The 18,203-nt window shown below is 44.1% G+C and overlaps 1 protein-coding gene across 3 annotated transcripts in view; it reads right to left on the reverse strand.

The window, feature by feature from the left end:
* Positions 1–18,203, reverse strand: part of twf2 (twinfilin actin binding protein 2) — a 103,508-nt gene that overhangs the window by 29,573 nt on the left and 55,732 nt on the right. For 2 of the 3 annotated variants that reach the window (XM_080181369.1, XM_080181352.1), the window contains exons 4-5: positions 7,519–7,614; positions 2,262–2,366 (exon numbers count right to left, since the gene is read on the reverse strand). In XM_080181369.1, the coding sequence (XP_080037495.1) occupies positions 2,262–2,366; positions 7,519–7,614 (201 nt within the window). Of the gene's footprint in view, positions 1–1,602; positions 1,618–2,261; positions 2,367–7,518; positions 7,615–18,203 lie in introns of all 3 variants that reach the window. The other variant, XM_080181361.1, reaches the window with a different exon arrangement.

Below are 18,203 nucleotides of genomic sequence, written 5' to 3' on the forward strand. Positions count from 1 at the left end.
CCCTTAAGTTGGCATAGCAAATCATCTTTCTGGGGTCAATTTTGAGACTTCAATTTAGCATGTTACACTGGAAGGATCTGTTTGGTTCCATGGAATGCGCCTGCCAAATTTAAATAACGCCTCAAAATTACCAGGACCTTTCTGCCACTGGAACTGTGGCCAGAAATGCCCATAGTTGTAACATCATCAGGAATTGTGAACTGTTATGACAAGTTCTACTCCAGGTAGCTAGAGGTGCTGGTTGGATAAATTCCAATGAGTCCTTTATCTCCAGACTTTCCTGGGGCATAAAATATGAGATACAAGGAGTGTTCTGAGGCACTGGTAAGGATTATATAGTGTTCCAGATCACTGTCACTACTTAAGTGTACATTCTAGTTTCTGGAATAAATAAATAACTAGTTTCTAGTTTACTGGAAACCTAATGCACACAATTCCTCATGTGACTAACCCTTGACTTTTTTAATTTAAACCTATTTGTAACACTAATAAACAAACATAAAAAAAATTCCAATGGTACACCCTTGCAGCATGAAAGCAAAGTTGGCAGGAACTTCTAACATTGGAAACTAGGCAGCTGTTAGAATGTACTGTACCCATCTAGCAGGTCACATTTCGGCATCTGATAAACACATGGCATTATTGGGGCAGCACAGCGGTTAGCACTGCTGCCTCACAGCTCCGGAACCCAGGTTCGATTCCCGGTTTGGGTCACTGTCTGTGTGGAGCTTGCACATTCTTCCCCTGTCTTCGTGGGTTTCCTCTGGGTGCTGCAGTTTCCTCCCACAGTCTAAAAGATGTGGTTAGGTGCATTGGCCCGAACAAGCGCCGGAACATGGCGACTGGGGGAATTTCACAGTAATATTATTACAGTGTTAATGTAAGCCTTACTTGTGACTAATAAATATACTTGTACTTTATTCAAGCTGAAAGATTTCACCTGGATTTATTGGTGAGGGATGGAATGATCAAGCTTTACACTCGATTTCTAATTAGCGCACAAGGATTTGACATGCATCACATTTTCAGTTCAAAAACACTGCATTTCTGCTCGTGCAACCCAGCAGTAACTTGAGTCAGTGCTGTGTGAAGTATGCTTTTAAAACTGACTGCGCTATATAAGGGTGGTGCTATCATGCTGGAGAACATTGGTGGGAGCTTCATTCTTGGAGCAGTCAGAATTGAGTGCCCTTGATCCTACTATGTAGAGTTTACAGAGACTGCTACATCAACGCAAATGATTGCCACACAACAGCAACATTTGCAAATCCACTTTTTTGACCCTCAGCTTAATTCTTATTTGTGACGATCTAAATGTGTAATCTGCAATTTCTAATGTGGTATTATTATCATGTTGCACACTGCTACAGCCCTTCCTGGACTACAAATATGATAAAACATCTTAGAAGGAAATTTATCATGGTAACACCTTCCCTTTAAAATCTATTTTTTTCTGATCTCAATAGACACGAATGAAAGACCACATTTTATTGTACTCTGGTACTGCTTATTCCATTCACTATGCAAAATTCATAGCTTTGTCAAGCTCACTCCAAAAAGACACAAGATAATGCAAATGGCAGAAAATGTTTAAGTACTTACCTGGATCACCTTATTCTGCAAAAGAGAGTAATATCAACCCAGTGCTACAGAAATGCTTTTTGTGACAATCAGGTTAACATGTTTTGTTTTTAAAAGAAGGCCTTTTTGTCTCATAGGAGACAAGGTTTCCATTATTCATGGCTGATTAACCTACACAGCAAACCTCTTTGTGACAAAAGTGAATTCAATGCTTCACAGATTTTTAAAAAAAATCTCATTGTGGCATCCGTGGAAGGATTCTGTACACGAGCAACCGGAAGGCAATTAAATATCCATCAACAGACATATTGACCTACAAGTGGCTATACAAGGTATCTAATTTAAATAAGTCTATCCAACAGAATATTTGGCGTTATTTTTTCAATGGCAGTCTCATAGATCAGGCTTATCATTGCTGTATTATCAAATAACATCTTTAATGGCGATAATTAAGTTTTCTGCAGCCCATTCATAAAAAAACTGCACATTTTTCTCAATTTAAGTAATTTAATAGTGTCTTCACTGCACCCAGCAAATCAAACAGAAAACATTTGCTTATTCCTAGAATTCATTTTGTGCTGTAAAACTCTAAGATCCCTGCAGAGCCAGACTGTAAGAATTGTTGAGCAAAACTAACCACAGAAAAGCAGATAATAATGCAGAATTGGTGGCTTTGTTACCTCATTAATCTTAATCTGCTTCAGCTCCTCCTCAGCTGCTGTAAGTGGTGCTGGTCCCAAGCAGGACAGGACATGTTTTTGATAGCCACTCAAACAGACATCTTCCTGTTGGGAGAAATATAGACACTTTCAATATTAGAATATTATAACAAACGTTACCAGAATATATATTACCAGCAGGGTGAGTTCAGGCAAATTGCACTAAATTGGAACTGACGCAGGGTCATTCTGACTTGAAACGCTGGCTCTATTCTCTCTCCACAGATGCTGTCAGACCTGCTGAGATTTTCCAGTATTTTCTGTTTTTGTTGCACTAAATTCTTATTGGGGCAAGCAATTCAGTTGGCAAGATCATCTGCACAGATTAACAGCGTGACTAATATTTAAAATGGACTGTCTTCATATGCAGAGAATGTTGCCTGTGAAGATCATAAGGAATCTATGCAGGAGAAAATTATATCTCAAGTTTCTATCATAAGGGAGTCTAAAAAAAATACTGCAGGTAGGATCCAGGCACTATTGAAGGCTTTTATAAATAAGGATATAGAAAGATGTGGTAAAAGGTGGCACATTGGTCAGCACTGCTGCCTCACAGTGCCAAGGACCCGGGTTTGATTCCCAGCTTGGGTCACTGCCTGTGTGGAGTTTGCACATTTTCCCCATGTCTGCATGGGTTTCCTCCCACAGTCTGAAAGATGTGCTGGTTAGGTGCATTGACCATGCTAAATTCTCCCTCAGTGTACCTGAACAGGCATCGGAGTGTGGTGACTAGCGAAATTTTACAGTAATTTAATTGCAGTGTTAATAAATAGGTTAATAATAGCTATAAATAAATAGACCCACTCAAAACAGAGTGAAGTTGACAATGTTAAAGGATAAGGATGTGATAAATGTGCTAATTTATTTATTTTCCCTTGCAGTTGTATAGTGGGGAGGATATAATACCAGAGGTAGAGGGAAGATTAGAGATGGGGAAGATTTTACATGAGTTCACACAAACAATTGAAAAATGTAATGAATAAAACAACAGGATTATGGCCAACATAACGAGATTGAGGATAAATTTCTGGGCTTAGATTGTTTCCATCCTAGTGTATCAAAAAATTGAGTATATTTGGAGCTGTGTTATAACCTTATGGAATGGAGAGGAAAATAGGAGGCAAATGTTTGAGTTAAAAGCAATTGCACATAGAACAGAAAATTGTAAAGGCAATTTAAAGCAACACTGGACATTAGAATGACAGATGGGAGTATAATTTAACTACGGAAATAGATAGCAGTTCAGGAGTAAGCGAACAACACGATTTATGGGTTCAGATACATAAATCACGAAAAACCAGCTTGTAAATGCTAATACAATCAGAAAGATAAATGAAATGCCACATTTCATCAGAAAAGATTTGATAAAGGTAAAATTCATGGCACAGTTATAAAAAGGTCAGAGCTGTATGGAATTAATGATTTTAGTTTGAGGAAGCTACGCTGTTTCTGGAGAAAATACGAGATTCACGGGATGATGGTATTTGTGATGAAGAGACTTTGGTAAATGCAGTTTGTATCATAAGAACATAAGAAATAGGAGCAGGAGTAGGCCATCCAGCCCTTCGAGCCTGCCCCGCCATTCAATAAGATCATGGCTGATCTATCGCTGCTCAGTTCCACTTTCCCGCTTTCTCCCCATAACCCTTAATCCCCTCTCTTATCAAAAACCCATCAACCCGCGTCTTAAAAATATTTAGCGAGGCAGCCTCCACCACTTCAACGGGCAGAGAATTCCAGAGATTCACCACCCTTTGAGTGAAGAAGTTCCTCCTCAACTCCGTTCTAAACCGCCCCCCTTTTATCTTGAGGCTGTGCCCCCTAGTCCTACTGTCTTTTTTGAGCGGGAAGAGTCTCTCCACCTCTATCCTATCCATCCCATTCATCATCTTATAAGTCTCAATGAGATCCCCCTCATTCTTCTAAACTCTAACGAGTACAAGCCCAGTTTATTGCGGTGAAGGATCCTCTTGGAGAGAGTGATCATTGTATGGTGGAGTTTCTGGTGCAGATGGAGGAGGAGAAAGTGGGTTCCCGGACACGCGTCCTTTGTTTGAATAGAGGGGAGTACGGTAGGATGAGAGAAGAATTGGCGAATGTGGACTGGGGGAGTGCATTGGAGGGAGGGTCTGCTGAGGAGCAGTGGAGGATCTTTAAGGAGATCTTTCTTGGTGCTCAGCAGAAATTTATTCCGATGGTCAAAAAGGACTGTAGGAGGAGAGGTAATAAGCCGTGGATAATGAAGGAGGTGAAGGAAAGTGTTAAATTAAAAGCGGAGGAATTTAGAGTAGCTAAGAGTAGTGGGCGAGAAGAGGATTGCGAGAGGTTTAAATGTCAACAAAGATTGACAAAGAAGCTGATAAAGGAGGGTAGGAGAAACTATGAAGCTGGGCTAGCGCTTAATATAAAAAAGGATAGCAAGAGTTTTTATAAATATATAAAAAGGAAGAGGCTGGCTAGGGTGAACGTTGGTCCTTTAGAGGATGAGAAAGGGGACCTAGTGGTAGGGGATAGGGATATGGCTAAGGTATTGAATAACTTTTTTGTTTCTGTCTTCACGGAGGAGGATGTGAATAATTTGCCGGGTGTTAGCAATGGAAAGGTGGTAGGACTGGAGGGTCTTAATGACATTACTGTTACTAGAGAGGCGGTGCTCGACAGACTGGAGGGGCTGATTGTGAACAAGTCCCCAGGACCGGATGGAATGCATCCGAGGGTTCTGAAAGAAATGGCGGAGGTTATAGTGGATGCATTGGTGGTTATTTTCCAGACGTCGCTGGATTCCGGGGAAGTGCCGGAGGATTGGAAAACGGCTAATGTTACGCCGTTGTTTAAGAAGGGTGCCAGGCAAAAGGCAGGGAATTATAGGGCGGTTAGTTTAACGTCTGTGGTAGGTAAAATGTTAGAATCCGTCATTAAGGAGGAAATTGCGAGGCATCTTGAAGGGAATTGCTTGATAGAGCAGACGCAGCACGGTTTCATTAAAGGGAAGTCGTGTCTGACAAATTTACTGGAGTTCTATGAGGATGTGTCTAGGGCGGTCAATAGAGGAGAGCCGGTGGATGTGGTCTTTCTGGATTTTCAGAAGGCGTTTGACAAAGTACCTCACAAGAGGTTATTGCAGAAGGTCAGGGGACTTGGAGTTGGGGGTAGGGTGTTAGCGTGGATAGAGGATTGGTTGTCAAATAGGAGGCAGAGAGTGGGGGTCAACGGGTGCTATTCGGATTGGCGGATGGTGACTAGTGGAGTGCCCCAGGGGTCGGTGCTGGGGCCTCAGCTTTTTACCATTTATATAGATGATCTGGAGGAGGGAACCGAGTGTAGGGTGTCGAAATTTGCGGATGACACCAAGATTGGGGGAACGGCAAATTGTGCGGAGGGTGCGGAGAGTCTGCAGAAGGATCTAGATAGGCTGGGCGAATGGGCCAGGAAATGGCAAATGGAATTTAATGTTGGCAAGTGTGAGGTGGTCCACTTTGGTAGGAAGAATGGTAGGAAGGACTATTACTTACGTGGCGAAAAACTGCAGCAGGCGACGGTGCAGAGGGACCTCGGGGTCCTTGTGCATGAGTCGCAAAAACCCAGCTTGCAGGTGGTCAGGAAGGCAAATGGGATGCTGGCCTTCATAGCGAATGGGATGCTGGCCTTCATAGCGAGGGGGATTGAATATAAAAGTAGGGAGGTCTTGCTGCAGCTGTATAGGGCATTGGTGAGGCTGCAGCTGGAGTACTGTGTGCAGTTTTGGGCGCCGCACCTGCGCAAAGATATTTTGGCCTTGGAGGGAGTGCAGAGGAGGTTTACTAGGCTGATACCGGAGTTGAGGGGATTGAGCTATGAGGAGAGGCTGAATAAACTAGGCTTGTACTCGTTGGAGTTTAGAAGAATGAGGGGAGATCTCATTGAGACGTATAAGATGATGAATGGGATGGATAGGATAGAGGACTAGATGGATAGGACTAGGGGGCACAGCCTCAAGATAAAGGGGGGGGGCGTTTTAGAACGGAGTTGAGGAGGAACTTCTTCACTCAAAGGGTGGTGAATCTCTGGAATTCTCTACCCGTTGAAGTGGTGGAGGCTGCCTCGCTACATATTTTCAAGAAGCGGGTTGATGGGTTTTTGATAAGAGAGGGGATTAAGGGTTATGGGGAGAGGGCCGGAAAGTGGAACTGAGCCACGACAGATCAGCCATGATCTTATTGAATGGCGGGGCAGGCTCGAAGGGCCAGATGGCCTACTCCTGCTCCTATTTCTTATGTTCTTATTCAGCCTCTCCTCATAGCTCAACCCCCTCAACTCCGGTATCAGCCTAGTAAACCTCCTCTGCACTCCCTCCAAGGCCAAAATATCTTTGCGCAGGTGCGGTGCCCAAAACTGCACACAGTACTCCAGCTGCGGCCTCACCAATGCCCTATACAGCCGCAGCAAGACCTCCCTACTTTTATATTCAATCCCCCTCGCTATGAAGGCCAGCATCCCATTCGCCTTCCTGACCACCTGCTGCACCTGCAAGCTGGGTTTTTGCGACTCATGCACAAGGACCCCGAGGTCCCTCTGCACCGTCGCCTGCTGCAGTTTTTCGCCACGTAAGTAATAGTCCTTCCTACCATTCTTCCTACCAAAGTGGACCACCTCACACTTGCCAACATTAAATTCCATTTGCCATTTCCTGGCCCATTCGCCCAGCCTATCTAGATCCTTCTGCAGACTCTCCACACCCTCTGCACAATTTGCCGTTCCCCCTATCTTGGTGTCATCAGCAAATTTCGACACCCTACACTCGGTTCCCTCCTCCAGATCATCTATATAAATGGTAAAAAGCTGAGGCCCCAGCACCGACCCCTGGGGCACTCCACTAGTCACCATCCGCCAATCCGAACTTGGAGCTGAGCAACTTAAGGACTAAAATTACTTAAAACGTTAACTTGCTTTCTTTCTCCACACATCCTACCTGATGTGCTGTGTATTTCCAACATTTTGTGTTTTGATCTAAGGGTGAAAGTTTAAGATAACAGTGGGAATTAACACTGTTTGGGAATTACGCATCTCTAGAAAGTGGATCCAGAACAAGGGAATGTAAGTTTAGAATAAGATGACTAAAAGCTAGATCAGTTGCAAAGAATAGATTTGTACGCTAGGCATTACATTTTCCAAAGTTTAACATGAAATTAACAGATCATTTCCTGTAATATTCATCCATTAAAATTGAGTATCACAGTACCTTCATTGTTCCAAATAATTCATCCTTAATGTGTCCTCCACCAAATTCTTTTTTCACAGTAGCTCGAGTTGCAGCATACAGCATCTTCTGTCTGACCTGTGTAAAACACAATGGGGTTAAAATGTGTATGCAACTTGGAAGAGCATGCAGGAAAGCAGATTTCCTCAGTGGGAGTGAACAATTATAAATGAGGAGTTAAAACCTCCTTCTACACAAAAAACAATTCAAAAAGGTGGGCAATTGGCAATCACCCTGAAGAATGTTGCCCTCATCTTTTATAGTATGGATTGACCTTAATTAGGAATTCTTATCCTGCTACAGAATAGATTTAATTAAAAATCACCATTTATGTTAACAATATTTTGTTTTGTTCTTACATTAACCTTTTTGGATAGAAATTATATCATAGATAAGATTAGACTTAACAACAAATAAATCAGACAGTTCAAATGCAAGTCCTGGGGAACATATATGTGAATAAAATGATATTCATGGAACTTCAGCTGAATATTGGCTTTAGTGGCACCTACCAGCCAAGTGAATGGCATTAGCAATCAATGTTTGAGCATAATACACACATACAAACACACAGAGGGCAATCTTACCAATAAAATTCGAAGTGCCATACAAGCATGAAAACAGGAGAGTTTCAGTTCCTTTTTTTGGGCGTGTTAAAAAATACAATCTTTCACAACTGTTGGAAAAATGAAGCATAATCTGTTTCCTGCCAGTAAGGTAAGGGGGCAGAGACCAAGCTCGCCAGAAAGCAGACAGCTCACAATAGCGGGCACAATTGCAACAGAACAGGGAGATCTGTCAGTCACCTCCGTCCCCTGGATATCACCTGCCTCCCCCACAGCGATTGCTGGCCTCCCTGACTGATCGCCCCCGCCACCCACCCCCCGCTGATCACAAACCACTGCCCCAAAACCCCAAGCTGGAACTCAGTTTGTGGTTAATGACGCTACCCAAATACTGTCTGCTAAACCATGCTGATAAGATCCATTTTCTATTCCTTTTCTAATTGTCTCCCTTTATTCCTCCCCCTGATAGTTGTACTGCATGTGATACAGTGAAGCAGACAGTGATCCTTTGGCAATGTGATCATTCTTCACGTACAATTTGGATATTAAATGAGAGTGAGTTAGGTATTGGGTCATTGGGGCTGTTAAAATGAACCCAGTGCTATCCCTGGCCATCACACTAGAAAACTTGCAGTGGCTGGATAACAATGAGGCAGGTAGATCTTTTTTCATTCTTCCTAGAAGTGGGACATTTTCTTGTTAAAGGAGAACCAGTGGACTTGATTTATTTAGATTTCCAGAAGACCTTTGACAAGTTGCCACACAGGAGTCAAATAAGTAATGAGCCTATGGTGTTAAGGTAACATCCTGGCATGGATAAAGGATTGGCTGACTGGCAGAAAGCAGAGAGTGCTGATAAAGGGGTCTTTTTCAGGATGGCAGCTGGTGACAGGTGTGCCCCAGGGTCAGTGCTGGGACCACAACGTTTCACAATATACATTAACGATTTGGAAGGAGGAACTGAAGGCACCGTTGCTAAGTTTAAAGATGATACAAAGATATGTAGAGGGACAGATAGTATTGAGGAAGCAGGGGAGCTGCAGAAACACTTGGACAGATTAGGAGAGTGGGCAAAGAAGTGGCAGATGGAATACAATGTGGAAAAGTGTGAGGTTATGCACTTTGGAAGGAGGAATGGAGGCATAGACTATTTTCCAAATAGGAAAATGCTTAAGAAATCAGAAACACAAAGGGACTTGGGAGTCATTGTTCAAGATTCTCTCAAGTGCAGGTTTAGTCGGCAGTTAGGAAGGCAAATGCAATGTTAGCATTCATGTCAAGAAGGCTAAAATACAAAAGCAGGGATGTACTTCTGAGGCAGTATAAGGTTCTGGTCAGACCCCATTTGGAGTATTGTGAGCACTTTTGGGCCCCACATCTAAGAATGGGTGTGCTGGCCTTGGAAAGGGTCCAGATGTTCAGAAGAATGATCCCTGGAATGAAGAGCTTGTTGTATGAGGAATGGTTGAGGATTCTGGGTCTGTTGGAGTTTAGAAGGATAAGGGGGGATCTTATTGAAACTTACAGGATACCACGAGGCCTGGATAGAATGGACGTGAAGAGGGTGTTTCCACGAGTAGGAAAAACTGGAACCAGAGGGAACAGCCTCAGACTAAAGGGACGATCCTTTAAAACAGAGACGAGGAGGAATTTCTTCAGCCAGAAAGTGGTGAATCTGTGGAACTCTTTGCTGCAGAAGGCTACGGAGGCCAGGTTATTGAGTGTCTTTAAGACAGAGATAGATAACTTCTTAATTAACAAGGGGATCAGGGGTTATGGGAAAGGCAGGGAAATTGGGATAAGAAAAATGTCAGCCATGATTGAATGGCGGAGCAGACTTCATGGGTTGAGTGGCCTAATTCCGCTCCTATGTCTTACGGTCTTATGAATGTACAAGACAGCATCGCATCCAAAGTGCAACGGACCTTTGCGCTATTGTGGTGGAGATGTGAGGCATTTGTCCATCAGAATTCGGCTTTGTCAAGGGCAGGTCGTGCCTTACGAGCCTGGTTGAGTTCTTTGAAAATGTGACTGAACACATTGACAAAGGAAGAGCAGTGGATGTGGTTTACATGGACTTCAGCAAGGCGTTTGATAAGGTCCCCCTTGCAAGGCTTCTTGAGAACGTGAGAGGGCATGGGATCCAAGGGGTTTTGGCTTTGTGGATCCAGAACTGGCTTGCCTGCAGAAGGCGGAGAGTGGTTGTGGATAGGTCTTTTTCTGCATGGAGTTGGTCACCAGTGGAGTACAAAGAACAAAGAACAACACAGCACAGGAAACGTGCCCTTCGGCCCAAAGAGCCTGCGCTGCCATCTTAACAATGTGTTTTTCCTCCTCCACCCTTGACCCATGTCTATGCTTATGGTACCCCCATTGGAAACCAGATTAAGGGGAGAATAATTTAGGGACATTTTTATACTCTTAATAGGTCTACCCTTTATCATGTAACTCCCCTCTACATTATTCCTTCCAAAATGCATCACCTCGCATTTAATCAGGATTAAATTCCATCTGCCATTTATCTGCCCAATATAACAGCCTATCTATATCCTGCTGTCTTGCCTGACACTCCTCCTCACTGAGCACCAATCCTGCCATCTTTGTGTCATCTGCAAACTTGCTGATCGTACCACATACGCCCTCTTCCAAGTCATTTATATATATTATGAATAGAAGAGGTCCCAGTACTGAGCCCTGCATACACCACTGGTGACAGACCTCCAGCTAGAAAAGGACCCTTCCACTACTACTCTGTCTCCTGTTACCTAGCCAGTTTTCAATCCATCTAGATACCTGTCCCTGTATCCCATGAGCCTTAACCTTTTCAACCAACCTACCATGAGGGACTTCGTCAAACGCCTTACTGAAATCCATATAGACGACATCAATGGCTTGTCCTTCGTCAACCGTTTTTGTCACGTCCTCAAAAAATTCTACCAGATTCGTAAGGCAAGACCTCCCCTTAACAAAGCCATGCTATGTATCCCTAATCAGATCGCAACGCTCCAAATGCATAAACATCCTATCCTTAAGAGTACCCCAGGGATCTGTTCTAGGACCCTTGCTGTTTGTCATTTTCACAAATGACCTGGATGAGGAAGTGGAGGTATGGGTTAGTAAGCTCGCCAATGAGACGAAGGTTCGTGGTGTTTTAGATAGTCTGGAGGGATGTCAGAAGTTGCAGCGTGACATAGATAGGATGCAAGACTGGGCGGAAAAGTGGCAGATGGACTTCAACGCAGATAAATGTGTAGTGGTCCATTTTGGCAGGTCCAATGGGATGAAGTACAATATCAAGGGTAGGACTCTTGGCAGCGTTGAAGAGCAGAAGGACCTTGGGGTCCGGGTCCAGGGGACACTTAAATTGGCCTCGCAGGTGGAGGATGTGGTCAGGAAGGCGTATGGTGTACTGGCCTTCATTAATCAAGGGATTGAGTTTAGGAGTCAGGAGGTAATGCTGCAACTTTATAAGACCCTTGTCGGACCCCACTTGGAGTACTGTGCGCAGTTCTGGTCACCTCACTACAGGAAGGATGTGGAAGCTATTGAGAGGGTGCAGAGGAGATTTACAAGGATGTTGCCTGGATTGAGAGGCATGCCTTATGAAGATAGGTTGAGGGAGCTAGGTCTCTTCTCCCTGGAGAGACAAAGGTTGAGGGGCAACCTGGTAGAGATTTATAAAACGTTGAGGGGTATAGATAGGGTGGATTCTCAGAGGCTATTTCCCAGGCTGAAATGGTTGCTACGAAGGACACAGGTTTAAGGTGCTGGGGAGCAGGTACAGAGGAGATGTTAGGTGTATGTTTTTCACTCAGAGGGTGGTGAGTGAGTGGAATCAGCTGCCGTCGGTGGTAGTAGAGGCAAACTCGCTGGGGTCTTTTTAAAAGACTTCTGGATGAGTATATGGGATTTAATGGGATTGGAAGTTATAGGTAGTTCTATGGCCTGGTAGGTATGGATATGATCGGCGCAACTTGTGGGCCAAAGGGCCTGTTTGTGCTGTGGTGTTCTATGTTCTATGTAGAATTCACTGCAGGTGAGGAAATCTCTGCGTTGCAATTACAAAGAGGAACAACTACTAACATTTATATAGTGAAAGGACCCAAAATACTTGACAAAAGACCAGAAGACCATAAGACATAGGAGCAGAATAAGGCCACTCTGCCCATCGAGTCTACTCTCCTATTCAATCGGCTGATATTTTCTCCATAACCCCTGATCCCCATATTAATCAAAAACCTATCTATCTCTGTCTTAAAGAGACTCAATGACCTGGCCTCCACAGCCTTCTGCGGCAAAACACTGCCAAACAAAATTTAACGCCTAGCCACATAGAGATATTAGGACCGATGACTAAAAGCTTGGTCAAACAGTTAGGTTTTAAGGAGTGCTGGATAGGAGATCAGAGGGGTAAAGGAGTAGGGAGGTTTAGTATAGGGAGAGAATTTCAGAGCTCAGGCAGCTCAAAGGTACAGCCACCACAGGTAAATATACAAGATGAATAAAAAGAATAACATTGAGGAGTTTGAATCTCGCCACAATTTAGGTGCAAAGATGATTTCAAAACCAAAGTTCCTTTAAAATAAATAACAACACAAATTATTCTACATATTTTGCATTATAAAACAGGTAATTGGTAATTATTGCACTGGATTTTAATAAATTGACAGTTTTGAAGGAAACAAGACATGCCACATAAACACGTTAATACTCATTTCGCAATGCACCTGTACCAGATTTTCATTGGAGGGATAACTTAACTCTAATTTCTGATTGCTTCACATCTTAGCTGTTGTGCCTGTTGATGAACTCTGTCAGCAGATGGCAGTAGTTATTCATGAACTGAGAAATGGTACTGTTGGCCTGGGTGAAATCTTATCAAAAGATGGCAGTGTTTCCCATCGAGGGCATTGGGGTGTCTTTGGGCCAAATCTTACAACTCATTCTCAGTGATTTTTGTGTGTGCTCACCACCCAGCCTGGGATACAATGGCAGCCCTGGTCAGTGCAAGTGCACTCCAAAAAAATGAAACAGCGTCAGAAGATGATGAATGATCTTCTTTGCTCAATGAAAATAAGTAAACCACCCTCAGTCTCTTAGTGGAACCCCTCACACCCCTAGCCCTTTCACTCAGCCACCAAAGACTTTGCCAACACCAAGCACCAGGTTCCCCCTCCCTCCCACAATCACCATATGCGCCCAGTAGTTGCCATGCTCCTCACACAGCAGTTTCCACCTAAGCCCCAAGCCTGCCATACCTCATCACCATCTCAAATGTCAACACACACACTTACGTCCTTCCTCTCTGTGACACTGTAGGACCAGCCCAACCAAAACAGGCATCAGTGGGCACAATCAGCTGGACTCACACCTGAACGGAGAACCATCATACGTTTTGAGGACCGAGCCCTCGACCTGGCCGCGCAGAAGCAAGAGCGTGCTTGTGCTGCTGGTGAAGGGGGGACAGCAGAGAGACGCGAGAATCTTTAGCACATTTGCTGTTATTCCTCAAGTGTTTCCTCCATATCCCCTGTAATGCACTGCTGCCATCTCCTTTCTCATGCAGGTCAGCCACTGGAATAGGCTGCACTGTCCTGGCACCCCCTGGCCCGACCCAAGTCCAGCAGCTCCGAGGGGGACTTCTCCAACCCCACCACTGATGAAGAGTCACAGCTCTCACCCACATCCAAGTTCATGCCACCATGGTTGGCTCTGCTACACAGGAGGGCAGGAAAAAGAGTGGCAGAGCTATAGCGAGAGGGGATTTAATTAGAAGGGGAATGGACAGGCTTTTCTGCAAACGCAAACGAGACTCCAGGATGGTATGCTGCCTTCTTGGTGCAAGAGTCAAGGATGTCTCGGAGTGGCTGCAGGACATTCTGGAAGGGAAGGGTGAACAGCCAGCTGTCTTGGTGCATGCAGGCACCATCAATATAAGTAAAAAATGGGATGAGATCCTACAAGCTGAATTTAGGGAGTTAGGAGTTAAACTAAAAAGTAGGATCTCAAAGGTAATAATCTCAGGATTGCAACCAGTGCCACATACTAATCAGGGCGGGAATGTCAGGATAGCCAAGATGAATATGTGGCTTGAGGGTGCAAGAGGGAAGGATTCAAACTCCCGGGACATTGGAATTGGTTCTGGGGAGGTGGGACCAGTACAAAGCAGATGGTCTGCACCTGGGCAGGACAGGAACCAATGTCCTGGGGGAGTGTTTGCTAGTGCTGTTAGGGAGGGTTTAAACTAACATGGCAGGGATTGGGAACCAACGCAGCAAGTCAGAGGGAAGTGGGGACAGAAACAAAAGGCAGTAAGGGGAAAAGTCGAAGGCAGAGAAACCAAAGACAAAACTCAAACGGGACCACACCACAGTACATCGTAATTCAAAGAGGGCAATAAATGACAAAACAAAAGTCTGAAGGCTGTGTGTCCCAATATGAAGAGTGTCTGTATTAAGGTGGATTAATTAAATGTGCAGACAATCATTAACGGATATGATGTAATTGGGATCATGGAACCTGGTTCCAGGGTGACCAGGGATAGGAACTCAACATCCAGGGGTATTCAATGTTCAGGAAAGATAGATGGTAAGAAAAGGGGATGGGTAGCATTGCTGGTTAAAGAGGAGATTAATGCAATTGTAAGGAAGGACATTGGCCTGGATGATGTGTACTGTTTTTGTTATCGGACAATTCTGTATTGGTAGAGCTGCAGAACACCAAAAATCAAAAAACGCTAATGAGAGTTGCGTACAGACCAAGAGAGGTTGGGGATGGCATCAAGCAGGAAATTTGAGATATATACAGCAGTTATTATGAATGACTTCAATCTGCATATTGATTGGGCTCACCAAACTGGTAGCAACGTGATGGAGGAAGATTTCTTGGAATGTATAAGGGATGGTTTTCTTGACCAACGTGTCGAGAAGCCAACGAGAGAACAGGCCATCCTAGACTGGGTATTGTGTAACAAGAGAGGATTAATTAGCAACCATGTGGTGTGAGATTCTTTGGGGTAGAGTGACCATAATATGGTGCAATTCTTCAAAAAGATGGAGAGTGACACAGTTAAGTCTGAGACTAGGGTCAACTTGAGGAAAGCTAACTTTGATGGTATGAGACGTGCATTGACTAGGATAAGCTGGCAAAGGATAATTAAGCGGTTGACAGTGGATAGGCAATGGCAGACATTTAAAGAACACATGGATGAACTTTGACAACTGGACATCCCTGCCTAGTGTAAAAGTAAAATGAGGAAGATGGCTCATCCATGGCTAACTCGGGAAATCAGGAATAGTGTTAAAATCAAAGAGGAGGCATTTAAATTGGCCAGAAAAAGCAGCAAACCTGAGGACTGAGAGAACTTTAAAATCCAGCAGAGGAGGACAAAAGGTTTAATTCGGAAGGAGAAAATAGAATGAGAATAGACTTGCAAAAAACATAAAAATTGACTGCAAAAGCTTCTATGTGAAAAGAAAAATCTGGTGAAGACAAATATAGGTCCCTTACAGTAAGAATCAGGTGAATTCATAATGGGCAAAGAGATAGCAAACCAGCTGAGCAAATGCTTTGGATCTGTCTTCACTAAGGATGACACAAATAACCTTCCAGAAATATTGAGGACAGAGAGTCTAGCATGAAGGAGGAACTGAAGGAAATCCTTAATAATCAGGAAATTGTATTGGGGAAATTGATGAGATTAAAACCTGATAAATTCCCAGGGCCTGATGCTCTGCACCCCAAATTACTCAAGGAAGCGGCCCTAGAAATAGTGGACACATTGGTGATCATTTTCCAGCATTCCATGGACTCTGGAAGAGTTCCAGTGGATTGCAGAGTAGATAAAGTAAAGTAACTCTACTTTTTGAAAAAAAGAGGGAGAGAAAATGAGGAATTATAGTTAGCCTTGCATCAGTGGTGGGGAAAATGCTGGAGTCAGTTATTAAGGGTGCAATAACTGAGCATTCGGTAAGCAGTGACAGGATCGATTCAAGTCAGCAACAGAAATCGTACTTGACAGATCTTCTGGAATTTTTTATGGATGTGACCAGTTGAGTGGAAAAGTGAACCAGTGGATGTTCTGTATCTAGATTTTCAAAAGGCTTTTGACAAGGTCCCACACAAGAGATTAGTGAGCAAAATTGAAGCTCATAATAGTGGGGGGTAATGTATTAATATGGATGGAGAATCGGTTGGCAGACAGGAAGCAGAGAATGGGATTAAACGGGTCCTTTCAGAGTGGCAGACAGTGACTGGAGGGATACTGCAGCTATTCACAACATACATTAATGATTTGGATAAAGGAATTGAATGCAATATCTCCAAATTTGCAGAAGACACAAAGCTGGGTGGCAGCGTTTGCTGTGAGGAGGATGCTAAGAGGCTGCAGGGTGACTTGGATAGGCTGGTTGAGTGGGCAAATACAATACAACAGGAAAGATGGTTGTCTGAATGGTGGCAATTTAGGAAAAAGGGAAGTGCAATGTGACTTGTGTCATGGTGGAACCATCATTGAAGGTTGGCACACAGATAAGTTTAAGTTTATTTATTAGTGTCACAAGTAAGGCTTACATTAACACTGCAATGAAGTTACTATGAAATCCCCCTCAGTAGGGAGGAAAGCTAATGGCATGCTGGCCTTCATGCGAAGACGACTTGAGTATAGGAGTAAGAATGTCTTGCTGCAGTTATACGGGGCCTTAGTGAGGCCAAATCTTGAATATTGTGTGCAGTTTTTGTCTTCTAGTCTAAGGGAGGACATTCTTGCTATTGAGGAAGTCTAGCAAAAGTTCACCAGACTGATTCCTGGAATGGTAGGACTAATATATGAAGCCACACTGCATTGACTGGGCTTGTACTCACTGGAATTTCTATGAGAGGAGATCTCATAGAAACATATAAAATCCTGATGCGACTGGGCAGGCTTGATGCGGGAAGAACATTCCTGATGTTGGGGAAGTGCAGAACTAGGGGTCACAGTCTAAGAATAAGGGGTAAGCCATTCAGCACTAAGATGAGGAAGAACTTCTTTACTCAGAGTTGTGAACCCATGGAATTCTCTATCACAGAAAGCTGTTGGGGCCAGTTTGGTAGATATGTTCAAAAAAGAGCTGGACATGGCCCTGGTGGCTAAAGGGATCAAGAGGCATGGAGAGAAAGCGGGAGTGGGATACTGAAAGTGCATGATCAACCATGATCATATTGAATGGTGGTGCAGGCTGGAAGGGTCATATGGCCTACTCCTGCACCTATTTTTTATATTTTTATATTTCACCCAGCACCAATGCAGTTGCTCACACTTCATGGGGTCTAATAGGTAGGAAGGCTTCTGGTCACTCACTGGTGAACATTTCACAGCAAAAGATCCACAGCAGGCGGAGGCAGAGTTGTCCCAGGGAACTGACACTAGGAGGGATGCCGGATCCCAGGACTGAGCCCATTGCTGATGATTTGCCCCTGGGTCCGGTCATCCCACAGCTGCTGGAGCTGCAAAGATAGAGTTGTGAGCATCAGAAAGAGATGACAGCAGCCCTCCTTGCAGTGCAAGGCCAATTGTTGGAGTCCCATCACCTTCTATCCAGTGAGATGGTGCCTTCACTGCAGCGCACCGAGAGGTTGGCATCCGCAGTGGAGACACTGGTGCAGGACGTGCACTCCATGTCAGGAGATATACGCACCATGACGTAGGGCTTTGAATGCATGGCTGGAATCCACGAGCGTCAGCGCCAGAGGACGGCGGAACTTCTGGATCTCACTCCAGCTGCCCCTCCATTCCCATGGAGAAGAACAGGGTAACTCCTGGGAACCTAACGGGAAGAGGATCGGCAAGAATTCAGCCGGGGTCGCTGGGCGTCTCCACTGGCAAGGGGACGGTAAGCTCAGAACTCGGAAACTCATCAGCGTGAACTGTGCTCTCCAGATTTGTGCACAAGCCACCATTCCCACAGATGAAGAGTGCAGGCTCAAAATTGCCCCCACAGTTCCTTTAGTTTAAAGGATTAAAGTTTAAAGTTTATTTATTAGTGTATCAAGTAGTCTTACATTATTACTGCAATGAAATTATTGTGAAAATCCCCTAGTCACCACACTCTGGTGCCCGTT

The sequence above is a fragment of the Carcharhinus amblyrhynchos genome, chromosome 3 (genome assembly GCF_965287045.1).
Source record: "Carcharhinus amblyrhynchos chromosome 3, sCarAmb.v2.hapA, whole genome shotgun sequence".
NCBI classification, from domain to species: domain Eukaryota; kingdom Metazoa; phylum Chordata; class Chondrichthyes; order Carcharhiniformes; family Carcharhinidae; genus Carcharhinus; species Carcharhinus amblyrhynchos.